We start from the raw sequence: 13714 nt of genomic DNA, 5'->3' as shown, positions 1-13714 counted from the left end.
CTGCTGAGGTTTTTCCAGCACTTTCTGTTTTTATTGCACTTACTACAGTGGAAGTAATGCTTTGATATCTCAAGCGAAAAGCGTTAAGTTTAACACTCCCTTAGCACTGCACCAGGATTGAGAATGTGGGACATTTGTGCCCATGTCTCAGGGAGTGGGACTTGATCCAAGAACTATCTGGCTTAGGAGAAAGCATCTCATACACACCAAGGATGGAACAGTTAATAATAACACACCCTCCAAGCATCTTTTATTTTCAAAAGTCAAAGGGAACTTTATTACAAATGCCTAAAAAATGCAAGCATGAGAGGGATCTACAGAGAAGCTCCAAAGTGATTTCATATATATTACCGTAAAAATCTCTTTGTAAAATATGTACACATCCTCAACAGAATTCAGGACATTTTCAATCCAGCGTAAAACAAAAGGATTAGGGAAAAAAATCTCCATCAACATCTCACAATAACCAATATCTGTTAAACATCTACACTACACAAATATTTACTCACTGTCAATAACTTTTAACATCCGGATTACCTATTCATGATTTAAGAACCACGTTCCTATCTTCCAGGTCAAATGTCTATGATCAAGTGTCTAAAGGTCAAGTGTCTAAGGTTTAATTTGATCAGTAGTTGAGTTCACAGGCAGCTCAGTATGGCCTGTCAGCGAAGTATTGAGGGTCAACAACGTTAGACACGATAATTGCCATATAGACAGGGCCAAGTGTTTAAAAACACTGCATCTACACGAGAAAGGTTGTGAAGGAATCAGTATTCACAAAGCAGCAGAGGTCTTGCCCCTAAAAACAGGTTTTTAGGTATCTCCTAAAAAATACTTTGCACCAATGATTTCCAAAAGGTTAAATTTAAGCAAGAGTCAACCTCCTTTTTTTAATAATCTGCTGCATTTGATATTCCACAGAGGCAAATGCAGAGGTAAATAGGAGAACATAGGAAGAGGAGGAGGATGCCATTTAGCACCCTCCCTCCCACCCGAATCATTTAATGAGATCATGATTGAGTTGTGCCTTGACCCTTTGCTTGGATCCATTTGCCTTGGCGAATGAAAATCTAGCAAATCTTAAATAATTAACCAGGAACTGTTTCCTGCCTTTTCTCCTCAATGACATGGCTCCAATTTTAAGATTATATGTCTCCTTGTCTTGGATTTCCCCACCCAGCCAGCAGAAAATCTCTCCCTGAATTTACACTCAATTTCTTTTGAAATTCTAAAATCCTTCATCAGATTGCCCCTTAACATTCTAAACCCCAATATAAATGCCCAGTGGGATTCGGGAATTGGGGTTGGGTGGAGGGGTGCAGTGGTGCAGTGTGATTGACCCAGTTCCCCCATTTGGTTAAGATTGCTTTATGGAGTTGCCTCAAGATAAATGTTCATGCTTGCAAAACATTACCCAAATTCCGCGTTTAGGACAAGAGAAGCTCTCAAAGGTAATTGTGCGTCATCTTTAATTCCCCCCCATTGACACTGGCCCGCTGCTTGTCCACACCAATGCAGCATGTCTTGGAGGCCAGGGAGATGCAAGACCATTGGCAGGCCAGGTTTTAAATTGCTGCACGAGCCAGCCCAGACTCGACGGGCTGTGTGGCCACTTCCTCTTTTTCTCATTAACTGGATTCTACTTGCCCCCTTAAAGTTGGTGCCGACGATGAAGTGGATGTCTTGCTAGCCCGTTCCAGAGGGCAGTTAGAAATCTGGAAAGGCAAGGCCAGGTAAGGCCTGGCAGATTTCGTTCCCCAAGAGGGCCCCAGTGAACTAGGTGGATTTTTAACACCAACCTGATAATTTCATGATCCCACTACCGATTCTAATGTTTTGCTCCTGACTTTATTGCATTAACTGGATTTACAATCGCTGTCACATGCTGATCTGAACTCCCGTCTCCAGGTTATCAATCCGTCCATCTCTGGATTACTAATCCAGGAAGTAGCATCGTAGGAGGTCTTGTGGTGCAGTGAGTAATGTTCCTGCCTGTGAGCCAGGAGCTCCGGATTTGAGTCCCATCTCAGGACTTGATGGTCAAAGAAAGTTATGTTCATAATGTGGTCAAACAGGTTGAGTGTGTCAGCCTGAAAAATGGCTGGCGGTAAGAGCAGGAGATCAGCTATGATCAGCCATACTTGATATGGAGTGGCACCCCCTCAAGCTGTAAGACTCTGGTGACCGACTAGTGACCTAGTCAGTGAATTACTAACTATGGAAATGGACAAAAGTCTGCCTTAGTGCACCACTAGGTGCGGGAAGGCAATTGGAATTGAAGGTAGTATAACCACTACAGCAGTGTATCTCTGGACCTTATACAATGTGTGCTTAGTTGATAAGATTTCCCTCATCCTGCAACAAGGGACTAGTGACATCCTCAAGATAGCATCACATTTAGTGACCAAGATTATAATAGGGGATATCTCATTCAAACATCAGCATACACATTATATAGATATATGTGAAGTCTTCAATTCAATAATACTTTGTTGGTTTAGCTCACAGTGAAGCAGGGAGAAACCTGCAAAACACTGGGGAATTGAATGAGCTCACTCCTCCATTGAAAGGCTGGGGAAAGTGAGGAGGAATCCAAACACAAGCATTTGCCCTTTATGTTGTTTCTAGCCCACAGGTTGTAATCAACAGGAATAAGGCAAAGTTAGACAAGCACGCGAGGCAGGAAGGAATTGAAGGATGTGCTAACAGGGTGAGATGAAGAGCGGTAGCAGGATGCTCATGTGGAGCATCAGAGGGTGGGGAGAGAACACAGATCTGTTGGCCCGAATGGTCTATTTTTGCATTGCTCAAAGTTAAGCTTGTGCAATTCTGAATGGTAAATAGTGCGAGACACCAGGGGCAACAGTGAAGTGTTCTTTTTGTTGCGGGGTTGGGGGAAGGTACAAAAAAAGAAACAAACGCAATTAATGTTGAAAGTCAGAAAATGGCATTTCAGTGTAATCTTCAACCTAATGTGACAAGTGAGACTTTTAATCATGGGAAGAAGCCCACTAATCTCTGTCACCTTCAGCAGGGTTAAAATTGAGTGGTTTACAAAACCAGGGTGGCACCTGTTTCCATGGATTCCTCAATCCCTTTCCCACTCCAATTAAACCCACAGCCCAATCCCAGAGATTCGCCCAATGAAACTGAAACAAAAACAAAATGCCAGACAAAATCACCAGGTCTGGCAGCATCTGTGTAGAGAGAGAAACAAAGTTAACATTTTGGATCTAAGTGACCCGTCTACATAATAGTACTGTAGAAGAGTCATTTAGATCTGAAATGTTAACTCTGTTTCTCTCTCTCTCCACAGATGCTTCCAGACCTGGTGGTGATTTTCATCAGCATTTTCTGTATTTGTTGTAGCTTTCCAGCATCTGCATCATTTTGCATTCAACAAAACTGATGATGGAAGGCCAGCAGTGTCCTGTTTAATCCCAGGCTGCCAATTGTGTTTTCAGCTGCTGTGGGGAAACAGGCGATCAGGAATGGGATCATATGAAGGTGAAGCACTGGAACAACGGAAACAATGCTACATGTAATTTGCAATTTAAACTCCGGTTGCCTTTATGTCCAGTAATCAAAAGACATTCATTCAATCAGTAGTTGGTCGGCATCTAGCAGGTTTGTCAGATGCTTTTCAGCATGGAGCTAGGTCCTCTCAGTAGTTTGGTGGCTCTCACCGATGTTGTCCGGACTCCTGCTATTGAAGGCAACCTCCGGCATTTGGGGGCCAGGCCTATGATAGTCACCACAGCTTTTGGCAGCACTTCTAACCAATCATTATGCCGTCTTCTGGCTCTTTAGTTTTGCCGTTTCACCATAAGGAGTCTTGTCTGAATTCATGTCTGTGTCCAAAGCAGTTAACCATGTAAACAGCAAGAAAATAAATCACCAATTCCAATTTATGGTTCCTTTTATGTGCCTAATAGAAGAGATCATGTCCCAAAGCAGTGGTTGAAGGTCCAACCTCTTGACAGTACAGTCACTCAGTTTCTCCACTGAGTACAACTGCCTCTTAATTAGTAAGTCTCATTGCTAGCTAAGGAGTGAAGAGTCACCAATTAACAAATTGCCCATTGGTTGTAACAGTGAACCCTCAGGTCTTGAACTCTGTCCTCAGTGTGGGGTGATGGTCGAGTTATTTACACAGTCGTTCCAAAGTCGACCCACATAGGGGAACTGATGCTGCATGAGTTCCACAACCCCATCAGAAACTCATCCTGAAGTTCCTGCTGATCTGCCTGGGGGAGGGAGAAGGGTGACCACACTTCAGTAGTTGTGTTCTAGATAAGCCAAGCTCGTAAGGCAGATCATACTCGACAGAGTTGCCATCACAATCCAATTAATTTTCCCACTGGCGATTGTAGTAAACGTATAACAGTAGCTTTTTCGCTCGTTCTGATGCACAGGCACACATGATCTGCCGTCCATGGAGTTTGAATGGTTGGCCAATCTATCCCACTCTGCCTTGCTTTCCCTGTTCATTAATACAGACACACACACACACACACGCACACACATATGGCAGCACATATATACTTCCTGTGCACTGTATCCATTTTTTTTCCCTTCCTCTAATGGTCATTTGTCTTGTAGTAGTCAAAAAGGTAAAATTCTATGTCACAGCTAAACAAGGCTTGGGAAAGGTGAGACGTTGGTGCAAAAAATAAAAGAAATCGTCCCACCAAGGACCTTAGAATTGGGGTGAAGCTGAGATGAAATGGCGCTGTGAGCTGTAAAGGGGAGAGATCTCATGGAACATGTTCTCACCCATTCTGAAGCATAAAATTCCAGTGTTTTCCCCAAGGCGAAGTGATCGCCATTTGCGATCATTTCTCAGCAGGTATTTACCCTGGCCTTCCCCAGCATTTAGTTGGGGAAAATTGTCTCCTGAGTTTAACTTAGCAGATTATCGACAGGCCAGTGAGGGAACAGAGTTGAGCTGGGGGCTTGAGGGGGGGAGGTTTCAGGGCAGCGGATCTGAGGTGATAATCGTAGGCCAGTGTATGGATGTCTTTGGAAACTAAGTTGGCTTCAACCCTGGGAAATGACATGAATTGTTACGAGGCTTAAGTGCATATGTTTTGGATTTCAGTTAAGTTCCATTTGGATGTCCATGTCAGAATGAAAGAACAGTGACCTGCAAGCACCACCCCTTCCCCTCCACCCTGCGCCTTTCCCAGCCCCCAAAGGAAAATTCCAGCAGAATTGTCGCCCACAACCCCCCACCCCCTATCCCAGCAAAAGGCCCTTTTCCTCCACCATGATCTTTTTCAACTTGGTTGTCCCAGGGATTGTGCCTTCTGTCAGGAGTCCCTTTACACCATGTTTGTCGCGTCCTCCATTAGGAATCGGTGGATCTGCTGAAATGTTGGCCGATCTTTCGAATCACGGCACCAGCAGCGGACCATAACGTCGTAGAGGGCATGAGGGCAGATTTGCGGGCAGGGGAGATAGACCTGCAGGAACAGACGAGACGGTGAGTATGGGAGAGTTAAGACAATTGTCCAAATGGAATCAAAGGTTGTTGGGGACCGCGGTGGAGAGGTGGGTACACATAGATTATGGAAAAAGCAGTTGATGTAAAAGTTCAGTCACCATCTTAATGAATGGCAACACATGCTTGAGGGGCCGAATGGCTGGCTCCTACAGCTAAGTCTTATGCTTTAAGGCTGAGTGGCCACCACAGTATATGTTAAAAATTGAATACAGTAAAAATCTGGAATTAAAAGTCCGATAACAACCATGAAATCATTGTCAAATGTTGTAAAATAAATCTTGTTCACTAATGCCTTTAGGCAGGAAATCTGCCACCCTTACCTGGTCTGGCCTACATGTGACTCCAGAGCCACAGCAATATGATTAATTCTTAAATGGCCCATCAAGGGCAATTGGGGATGGGCAGTAAATGCTGGCTCAGCCAGCAATGCCCACATCCCATGAAAGAATAAAAAAAATTGGTTACAGCACAGAAGGGGCCCATTAGGTCTGTTAACTCCATGCTGCTTCTGTGCAGGAGCAATTTTGTTAGGCCCAGTTCTGCCCTTCCTTGTAGCCCAACATGCATTCTCTCCTCAGGTCCTTACACAATTCCTCAATTGAAACTGCCTACTCCACCAACACTCTTGGGCAAGATCTTCCAGATCCTACCCACCTTTCCGTGTTTAATAAGTTTCTTTTGCTTCATTTCACCTCTGGTACTTTTGCCATTCCTTTTAAACTTGTGCCCACTGGCTTACAACCCTTATGCGGATGGGAACTGTTTCTCCTCGTTAATTTGTCCAGATAGAACCCCCTCATGATTTTGAACGCCTCTAACAAATCTCCTTGTCTTCTCCAAGGATAACAATCCCAGCTTCTATCATGGTAACTGAAGATACTCATCTCTGGAACCATTCTCATAATCTTTTCTTCTTAAGTGAGGCCATATGGGTAGAACTCAGGAACAGGACAGTGCAGTCACACTGTTAGGGTTGTACTACAGACCTCCCAATAGCCAGCGTGATGTGGAGGAGCTGATATGTCAGCTGATTATGGGAATAAGGTTGTTGCGATGGGCGATTTTAATTTTCTCACCATAGATTGGGATTCCTTCAGTGCCAGAGGCTTGGATTGGGCAGAGTTTGTCTAGTGTGTCTTTGAAACAATATTTAGATAGTCCAACTCGGGAAGGGACTATCTTAGACCTGGTTCTGGGAAATGAGGCCGGACAGGTGATTGACGTCTAAATGGGGGACCATTTTGGGAACTGTGGTCACAATTCAATAAGTTTCAAGATTTTGTAGAAAAGGATAGAAGTAGTCCCAGAGCAAAAGTACTAAACTGGGGAAAGGCTAACTATGACAGTAGAAGCAGGAGCTAGGGAATGTACACTGGGGGTTGGCTGTTTGAGAATAAATCCACATCCAATATGTGGGAGTTTTAAAAGTCAGTTGTTAACAACTTAGGACAAGTATATCCCTGTAAAAATGAAGGATATAGATGTCAAGATTCGGGAACCTTGGATGACAAGACAGATTGTGAGCTTAGTGAAAAAGAAGGAGACATACTTAAATTTCAGGAAATTGAAAACTGATAAGGCTCTTGAGGAATACAAAAATAGCAGGAAAGAGCTTAACAGGGACTTAGAAGGGCAAAAAGGGACCATGAAATGTCCTTGGTAGTGGGGATTAAGGAGATTCCCAAGGCTTTTTATGCATATAAAAGGAGGAAGAGGTAGCTAAGGAAAGGGTAGGTCCACTAAGGATAGTGCAGGGAATTTGTGTGGAGCCAGATGAGGTGGGTTAGGTCCTTAATGTGTACTTTGCATCAGTATTCACAAAGGATAAGGATGTGGTGTATTATGAGCATAGAAAGGAGGATGTTGACATTCTAGGACATGTTGAAATAAAAAGGGAGAAGGTATTGGAGATTTTGACAAGTTGTCAGGGTCAGATAATGTCAGTCCCAGAAACTAAAAGAGATAACAGATGAAATTGCTGAAGCCTTGGCCAAAATCTTTGTTTCCTCTTTAGCCATGGGCAAGGTACTAGAGGATTGGAGAGTAGCTAACATCTTTTTTTGTATTTCTTATTCATGGGATGTGCGCATTGCTGGCTGACCAGCATTTAATGCCACAGCTAATTGCTCTTGAACAGAATGCCTTGATAGATCATTTCAGAGGACATTCCATGCATTGTTTTGGATCTGGAATCACCTGTAGGCCTGAAGATGGCAACCTTCCTTCCTTAAAGGGGCATTATTGAACTAGACAATCAATAGTGGTTTCATGAGACTTTGAAGTTCAGTTTTTCATTCAGTTCAAATTTCTGGTGAGATTTGAACCCAAGTCTCTAGATTACCCTGGGTCTCTGAATTACTAGTCCAATGACAATACTACTTCATGAGACTTTGAAGTTCAGTTTTTCATTCAATTCAAATTTCTGGTGAGATTTGAACCCAAGTCTCTAGATTACCCTGGGTCTCTGAATTACTAGTCCAATGACAATACTACTTCAACTCCTAAATTCTCTTGAACAGGTTTGAAGGGATGAATTGTCTACTGTTCTCTCTAACCTCCTGTCCAAAACCCCTTTCCTAAGGACCATTCAGCCCCTCATACCTGCTCCGCCATTTAATGAAATCATGGTTGATTGGACACTTCAAAGCCTTTTACACCGACTATCCCCATAACTCTTTATGTTATTGTTAATCAGAAATCTGTCAATCTTGCTTTAAACATATTCAATGACTCCAACTTCCAACTTCCAGCCTCTGGCTAGAGAATTCCACAAATACACAACCCTCTGTGTAAAATTTCTCTTCATCTCGGTTCTATGTAGTTTCCCCCTTATTTTGAAATTGTCACCCCTTGTTCTAGACTCCCCCATCCAGGGGAAACGTCTTATTTTCATCTACCTTGTCTGCTCCTTTAAGTATTTTGTAAATTTCAATGAAATCACCTCTCATTCTTCAAAACTCTTGAGAATACAGGCCCAGTTTGCCTAATTTTTCTTCATAAGACAGTCCCAACAACCCTAGAACAAGTCTGGTGAACCTTTGTTACACTCTCTCTGTGGCAATGATATCTTTTCTGAGGTAAGGGAATTGAAACTGCACACAGGTGTGGTCTAACCAAACTCCTATACGATTGAAGCAAGACCTCATTACTCCTGTACTCAAATCCTCTTATAACAAAAGGGCAACATTCCATTAGCCTTCCTAATTGTTTGCTGCACTTTTATGTTAGCCTTCACTGACTTATGAACAAGGACACCTAGATCCCTGGATATCAACACTTTCTAATTTCTTCATTGACTCTATCTACATTTCCTGCTGCCTCGGAAAAGCAGCCAGCATGATCAAAGATCCCGCGCACCCCAGACATTCTCTCTTCCACCTTCTTCCATCAGGAAAAAGATACAGAAGTCTGAGAATACACACCGACCAACTCAAGTTTCTTCTCTGCTGCCATCTGACTTTTGAATGATCCTACCTTATGTTAAGCTGATCTTTCTCTACATCCAGTTGGTAACTGCAACACTATATTCTGCACCAGCACCTTTCCTTCTCCCCAATGTACTATATGAATGGGATGAAACAATACTTTTCACTGCATCCCAATACATGTGACAATAATAAATCAAGTCAAAATGGATTACCTCACATTTTTCCTTAGTATTACCTGTTTGCCCTGCTCCCTGAAGAACTCTCCAGCGTTCTCAATGACTAGTTCATCTGTGAGATGGTAGTAGGGCTGTTCTTTACACAGCATTAGGATCTCCCACAAAGTGACACCAAATGCCCAGACGTCGCTGCCAGTGGTAAATTTTCCCTGAAAGAGGAAGGGAATCAAATGGAAAAATGAGAAACCCCTTTCTCATCAGTAGCACTACTGCAGCAGCGCGTACAAACAACAGCAGCTCAAGATGTTCTTTCAGGCTCTGCGAGGTACATTCCAGGGTGTGCATGATTCAGAGCACGAATCCGACCCAGTCAAATCCTACTGGGAAGAATTAATGGTCCAGTTTGTAACATCGACCAACACATTCAGAGGTCAGTGGGATAACTCACGAGTTATAAATGTTCAAAACTTGATGGCTGATTTATACTGTTAGCCCCATTGCTTTTTGCAAATGTTGCCTCAATGTCCAAATTAGTTTTACTAATGTGCTCCATTTGCACATGATGTTTCTAATAAATTTATCCTAAAAAGGTTATGTCTGGTAATTAAGAGCATATGTACTTTTTTTTGGGAGCTATGTGACTTTTGTTCATGTAGTCCCAATCACTAGCCATTATTCTCTGATTTTGTTCACCTCACCACCCCTGCCAGCGAGAATGGAGAATTTGGTACACAGCCAAATCTCCATTCACTGCAGTGGCACCGGAGAATCCCAGTTTCAGGTGAGGTTGGAGAATCTGGCCAATGTCTCTGGCCCAGAAGGGAACAAATTAAACTGTTCAATCTTACTCCTGTTGCTGAAGATGTAAAGAACACCAATTATTTTATTTTATTCTTTTTCTTTCTTTTCCTTTAAATCCATTTTACCTTTCTCTCTCTCTCTCTCCCTCAGTCCATTCTTCTTTCCCTCTCCCTCTATTTGTTTGTATCTTATTTGGCTGTGATACCTGGAAACACTACCAAGATACCCACTACCCCGACTTGGAAATATCTCGGCCACTCTTTCACTGTCACTGGGTCAAAATCCTGAAATTATCTTTTGAATAGCGCTGTGGGTGTGACTACACCACATGGACTTCAGCAGTTCAAGAAGGCAGTTCACCACCATCTTCTCAAGGGGAAAGTAGGGATGAGCAATAAATGTTGGCCTTGCACTCAACATCTGATCTGAAGGTCAGGGCATCTGGACAACAAAGGTCAGGCAGAGACAGGAGCAACAGCCGATTTCAGCATTGTCGCTGCTTACCAGCAGGATGCTTTCCCAAGCCATCCATCGAATGGGAAGCACAGCCCTCCCCTGGATCCGGTAGTAATCCCCTGCATAAAGGTTCCGGCTCATTCCAAAGTCGGCGATCTTGATGGTGTAGTTTTCTCCAACCAGGCAGTTGCGGGTTGCGAGGTCACGGTGCACAAAGTTCATCGAGGCAAGGTACTTCATCCCCGAGGCTATCTGACTGGCCAGGTGCACCAGACTGGGGTAACTGAGGAGAGAGAGAGAGAGAGAGAGAAGTGCAGTTATGGTGAACTTAATTCTTGGCAAATGGAATTTTGGCATTGATTGCTAATGGAGTAGAACTATGAAAAGTTACAGCACAGAAGGTGGCCATTCAGCCCATCTTGTCCATGCTAGTCCGAGAACACCTACCTGCTCTTCTAATCCCACCTTCTTGCACCCAGCCTAACGAAACCATAGATAAAGTAGGGAAGTTTTGTTGCTGTTGTATAGGGAATTGGTGAAACCGTATCTGGAGTGTTGCGCATGGTTTTAGTTCCCTTCAAGAAAGACATTAGGTTCACTGGACTGATTTTAGATTGATTCTAGGGATGAAGGGTTTGTCTTGTGAAAAGCGCTTCTACAATTTAGACCTATACACGCTAGAGTTTAGAAGAATGAGAGGCGATCTAATTGAGGTACTAAGATGCTAAGCGGGTTTGACAAGATAGACATGGAGATGATGTTTCACCTTGTTGGACATTGACGGGGGCACATTCAAAACAGAAATGAGGAGAAATTACTTCACCCAAAGGGTCATGAATCTGTAGAATTCTCTACCCAGAGGACGCCGGAACACTAAACAAATTTAAGGAGGGAATAGATAGGTTTTTAATTAGTAGTGGGATGAAGAGTTATGGGGAGCAGGCAGGAAGGTGGAGATGAGGCCAAGATGAGATCATTCATGATCATATTGAATGGCAGAACAGGCTTGAGGGACTGAACTGCCTACTTCTGGTCCTAGTTTTTATGATCCTTTCCAGAACTGAAAGCAAAGATGTTACCTTAGACTTGTAGGGACCTTGGTTAGACCATGCAGTACCATGCACTGTTTTATATAAAGGAAAATACAGACAGTAGAGGTGGTGCAAAAATAGATTTGCCTGAAAGATATGTGACATCAAAGTTCTAACTATTGGGCAGAGTTGAGCAGCCTGGGTTGTTTTCTCTTGAAAAGATGAGAATATCATGGGGAATGACGTGATAAGAATTGTTGTGATATTAAAGGGTTTTGACACGGTAAATATGGAGAAGGTGCTTCCACCACTTGTGGACAAGACCAGAAACTAAGGATTATACAAATGAGACTGTCCCCATAAATCCAAACATAGAATCATAGAATCCTACAGTGCAGAAGGAGACCGTTCGGCCCATCAAGTCTGCGCTGACAACAATCCCAGCCAGGCTCTATCCCACAACCTCACTTATTTAATCTGATAATCGCCCTGCACTAAGGAACAATTTTAGCATGGCCAATCAACCTAACCTGCACATCTGTCGACTGTGGGAGGAAACTGGAGCATCCAGAGGAAACCCAAGCAGATAGGGGGAGAATGTGCAAACTCTGCACAGACAGTGACCTGAGGCCAGAATTGAACCCAGGCCCCTGGAGCTGTGAGGCAGCAGTGTTAACCATTGCGCCACTGTGCTGCCTAATAAATCAGGCAAAACCTCTTTAATGTTTGAATGAATGGTGCGTATTCATTTGAATGGAGGCTCACGTGCCATGTATTAATTGAAAAGACAGAATTTGGATTGCAAAGATCTATTGATCTCAGATTTAAGACTGATATTTCATCCAGCATTAAGTCCATTTGTAGTAGAGAGTTCCGGACTTTTACCCCACTTGGGGGCTGGATTTTGGGAAGAATGCTGGAGTGGGAAAGATGATGGATAAGTGCAGAGAACTGTCCAGGAAAACCACATCAGACTCCTGGCAGCAGAGAAAATGCACATGATTAAAACAACGGTGGGAAGCTCATTGCTGTACATATTTGCATTATTGTGATTCGATGCAACATAATTCTGCTTCCCCGGTTCGGTGGAATTCAATAAACTTTCAGTAGCCCACTGAGCAAAACTTGTACTTGGCTTCCTTGACTCACTTTGACAGTCCCTGTGGATTTCCAGGAAGCTGAGTCACACAACTGAGCATCGGATTGATCTTGGAAAAAAAAGCGCACTGTGTTGAGACTCTTGCGAGGTTGTGCCTCAGACAGGGAGTTCAGGACTGAGTAGTACTGGCATAACTGACATGCAGGGAAAGGCATTTGAGGAAGGGGAGGGCAAGCTTTTAAGTTGGCATCACAGATCTGAGTCCCTCAGTCAGTGGTGGTGCAACCTGCATACAGCCCATCTGGGTTCTGAGTGCAGCCCATGAGACATTCTGTTGACCGTTGTTCACATGCAGGGTTGCCACATTCCACTAATTTCTGACCCATAGTGTTCTCCTACCGATATGACTGAAGTAAAACGCATGTAAAGCAAGGGCAAATGCAGTGAGGTGTTGCTAATTGCTCACAACATTAACGATGAGAGGAGTGCCTTCAAAGTATAAATATTCTTTTGTTTTCACATTTGAAGTTGATGACAGTTCTATTAATATATAAATGATTAAGTATTTTCTATAACTCATTATGAAATATTTGGTGTGTATTAAATAAAGTTAATCTTAATCATGGGGGGTCATGGCTCGTGAACAAGCCTGATTTCAAGCCTGAGGTTGCCTATTGCTGCCCAGAGCGGTGGACATGTGGCAGGCTGCCAGCAAGGAAAGGGAACAGTAGGGAAAGCGAGTGAATCATCGGCCCTTTCTGTTTTCATAAGAACTTAAGAACTAGGGGCAGGAGTAGGCATTTCAGCCTTCGAATCTGCTCCGTCATTAAATATGATCATTGCTGATCTCATCTCAGCCTCAACTACACTTCCTTGCCTGTTCACCATGGCCCTTCAATCCATTGCTAAATAAAATTCTGTCCACCTCTCCCTTCAATTTGGTCAGTGTCCCAGTATCCACTGCACTCTGAGATAGTGAATTCCACAAACTCCCGACCCTTTTGTAAGTAATTTCTCCTCATCCCTGTTTTAAGCCTGCTATCCTGAGAATGACCTTTCATTTTAGATTGCCTCACAAGTGAAAACATCCTCTCCACGTCTACCCCGTTAATCCCTTTTAGCATCTTATCTACCTCAATTGAAGACTGGTTTCACTGGGCCTGTGTTCATGAAAGTTTAGAAGGAATAGAGGAGATCTGTTTGAAACATATAAA

At 43.2% G+C, this 13714-nt stretch overlaps 1 protein-coding gene across 9 annotated transcripts in view; it reads right to left on the bottom strand.

Annotated features, from left to right (window-relative positions):
- Positions 1–248: 248 nt before the first annotated feature.
- Positions 249–13714, bottom strand: part of LOC145348154 (discoidin domain-containing receptor 2-like) — a 180370-nt gene continuing 166904 nt past the window's right edge. For all 9 annotated transcript variants that reach the window (XM_080196332.1, XM_080196335.1, XM_080196331.1 and 6 more), the window contains 3 exons: positions 10419–10653; positions 9173–9322; positions 249–5468 (listed from right to left, as the gene is read on the bottom strand). In XM_080196332.1, coding sequence (XP_080052458.1) covers positions 5328–5468; positions 9173–9322; positions 10419–10653 — 526 coding nt within the window. In that variant the 3' untranslated portion in view covers positions 249–5327. The remainder of the gene's footprint in view (positions 5469–9172; positions 9323–10418; positions 10654–13714) is intronic.

Source organism: Carcharhinus amblyrhynchos, chromosome 9 (genome assembly GCF_965287045.1).
Source record: "Carcharhinus amblyrhynchos chromosome 9, sCarAmb.v2.hapA, whole genome shotgun sequence".
Taxonomy (NCBI): domain Eukaryota; kingdom Metazoa; phylum Chordata; class Chondrichthyes; order Carcharhiniformes; family Carcharhinidae; genus Carcharhinus; species Carcharhinus amblyrhynchos.
This window is presented reverse-complemented; position numbering and strand designations above follow the sequence as displayed.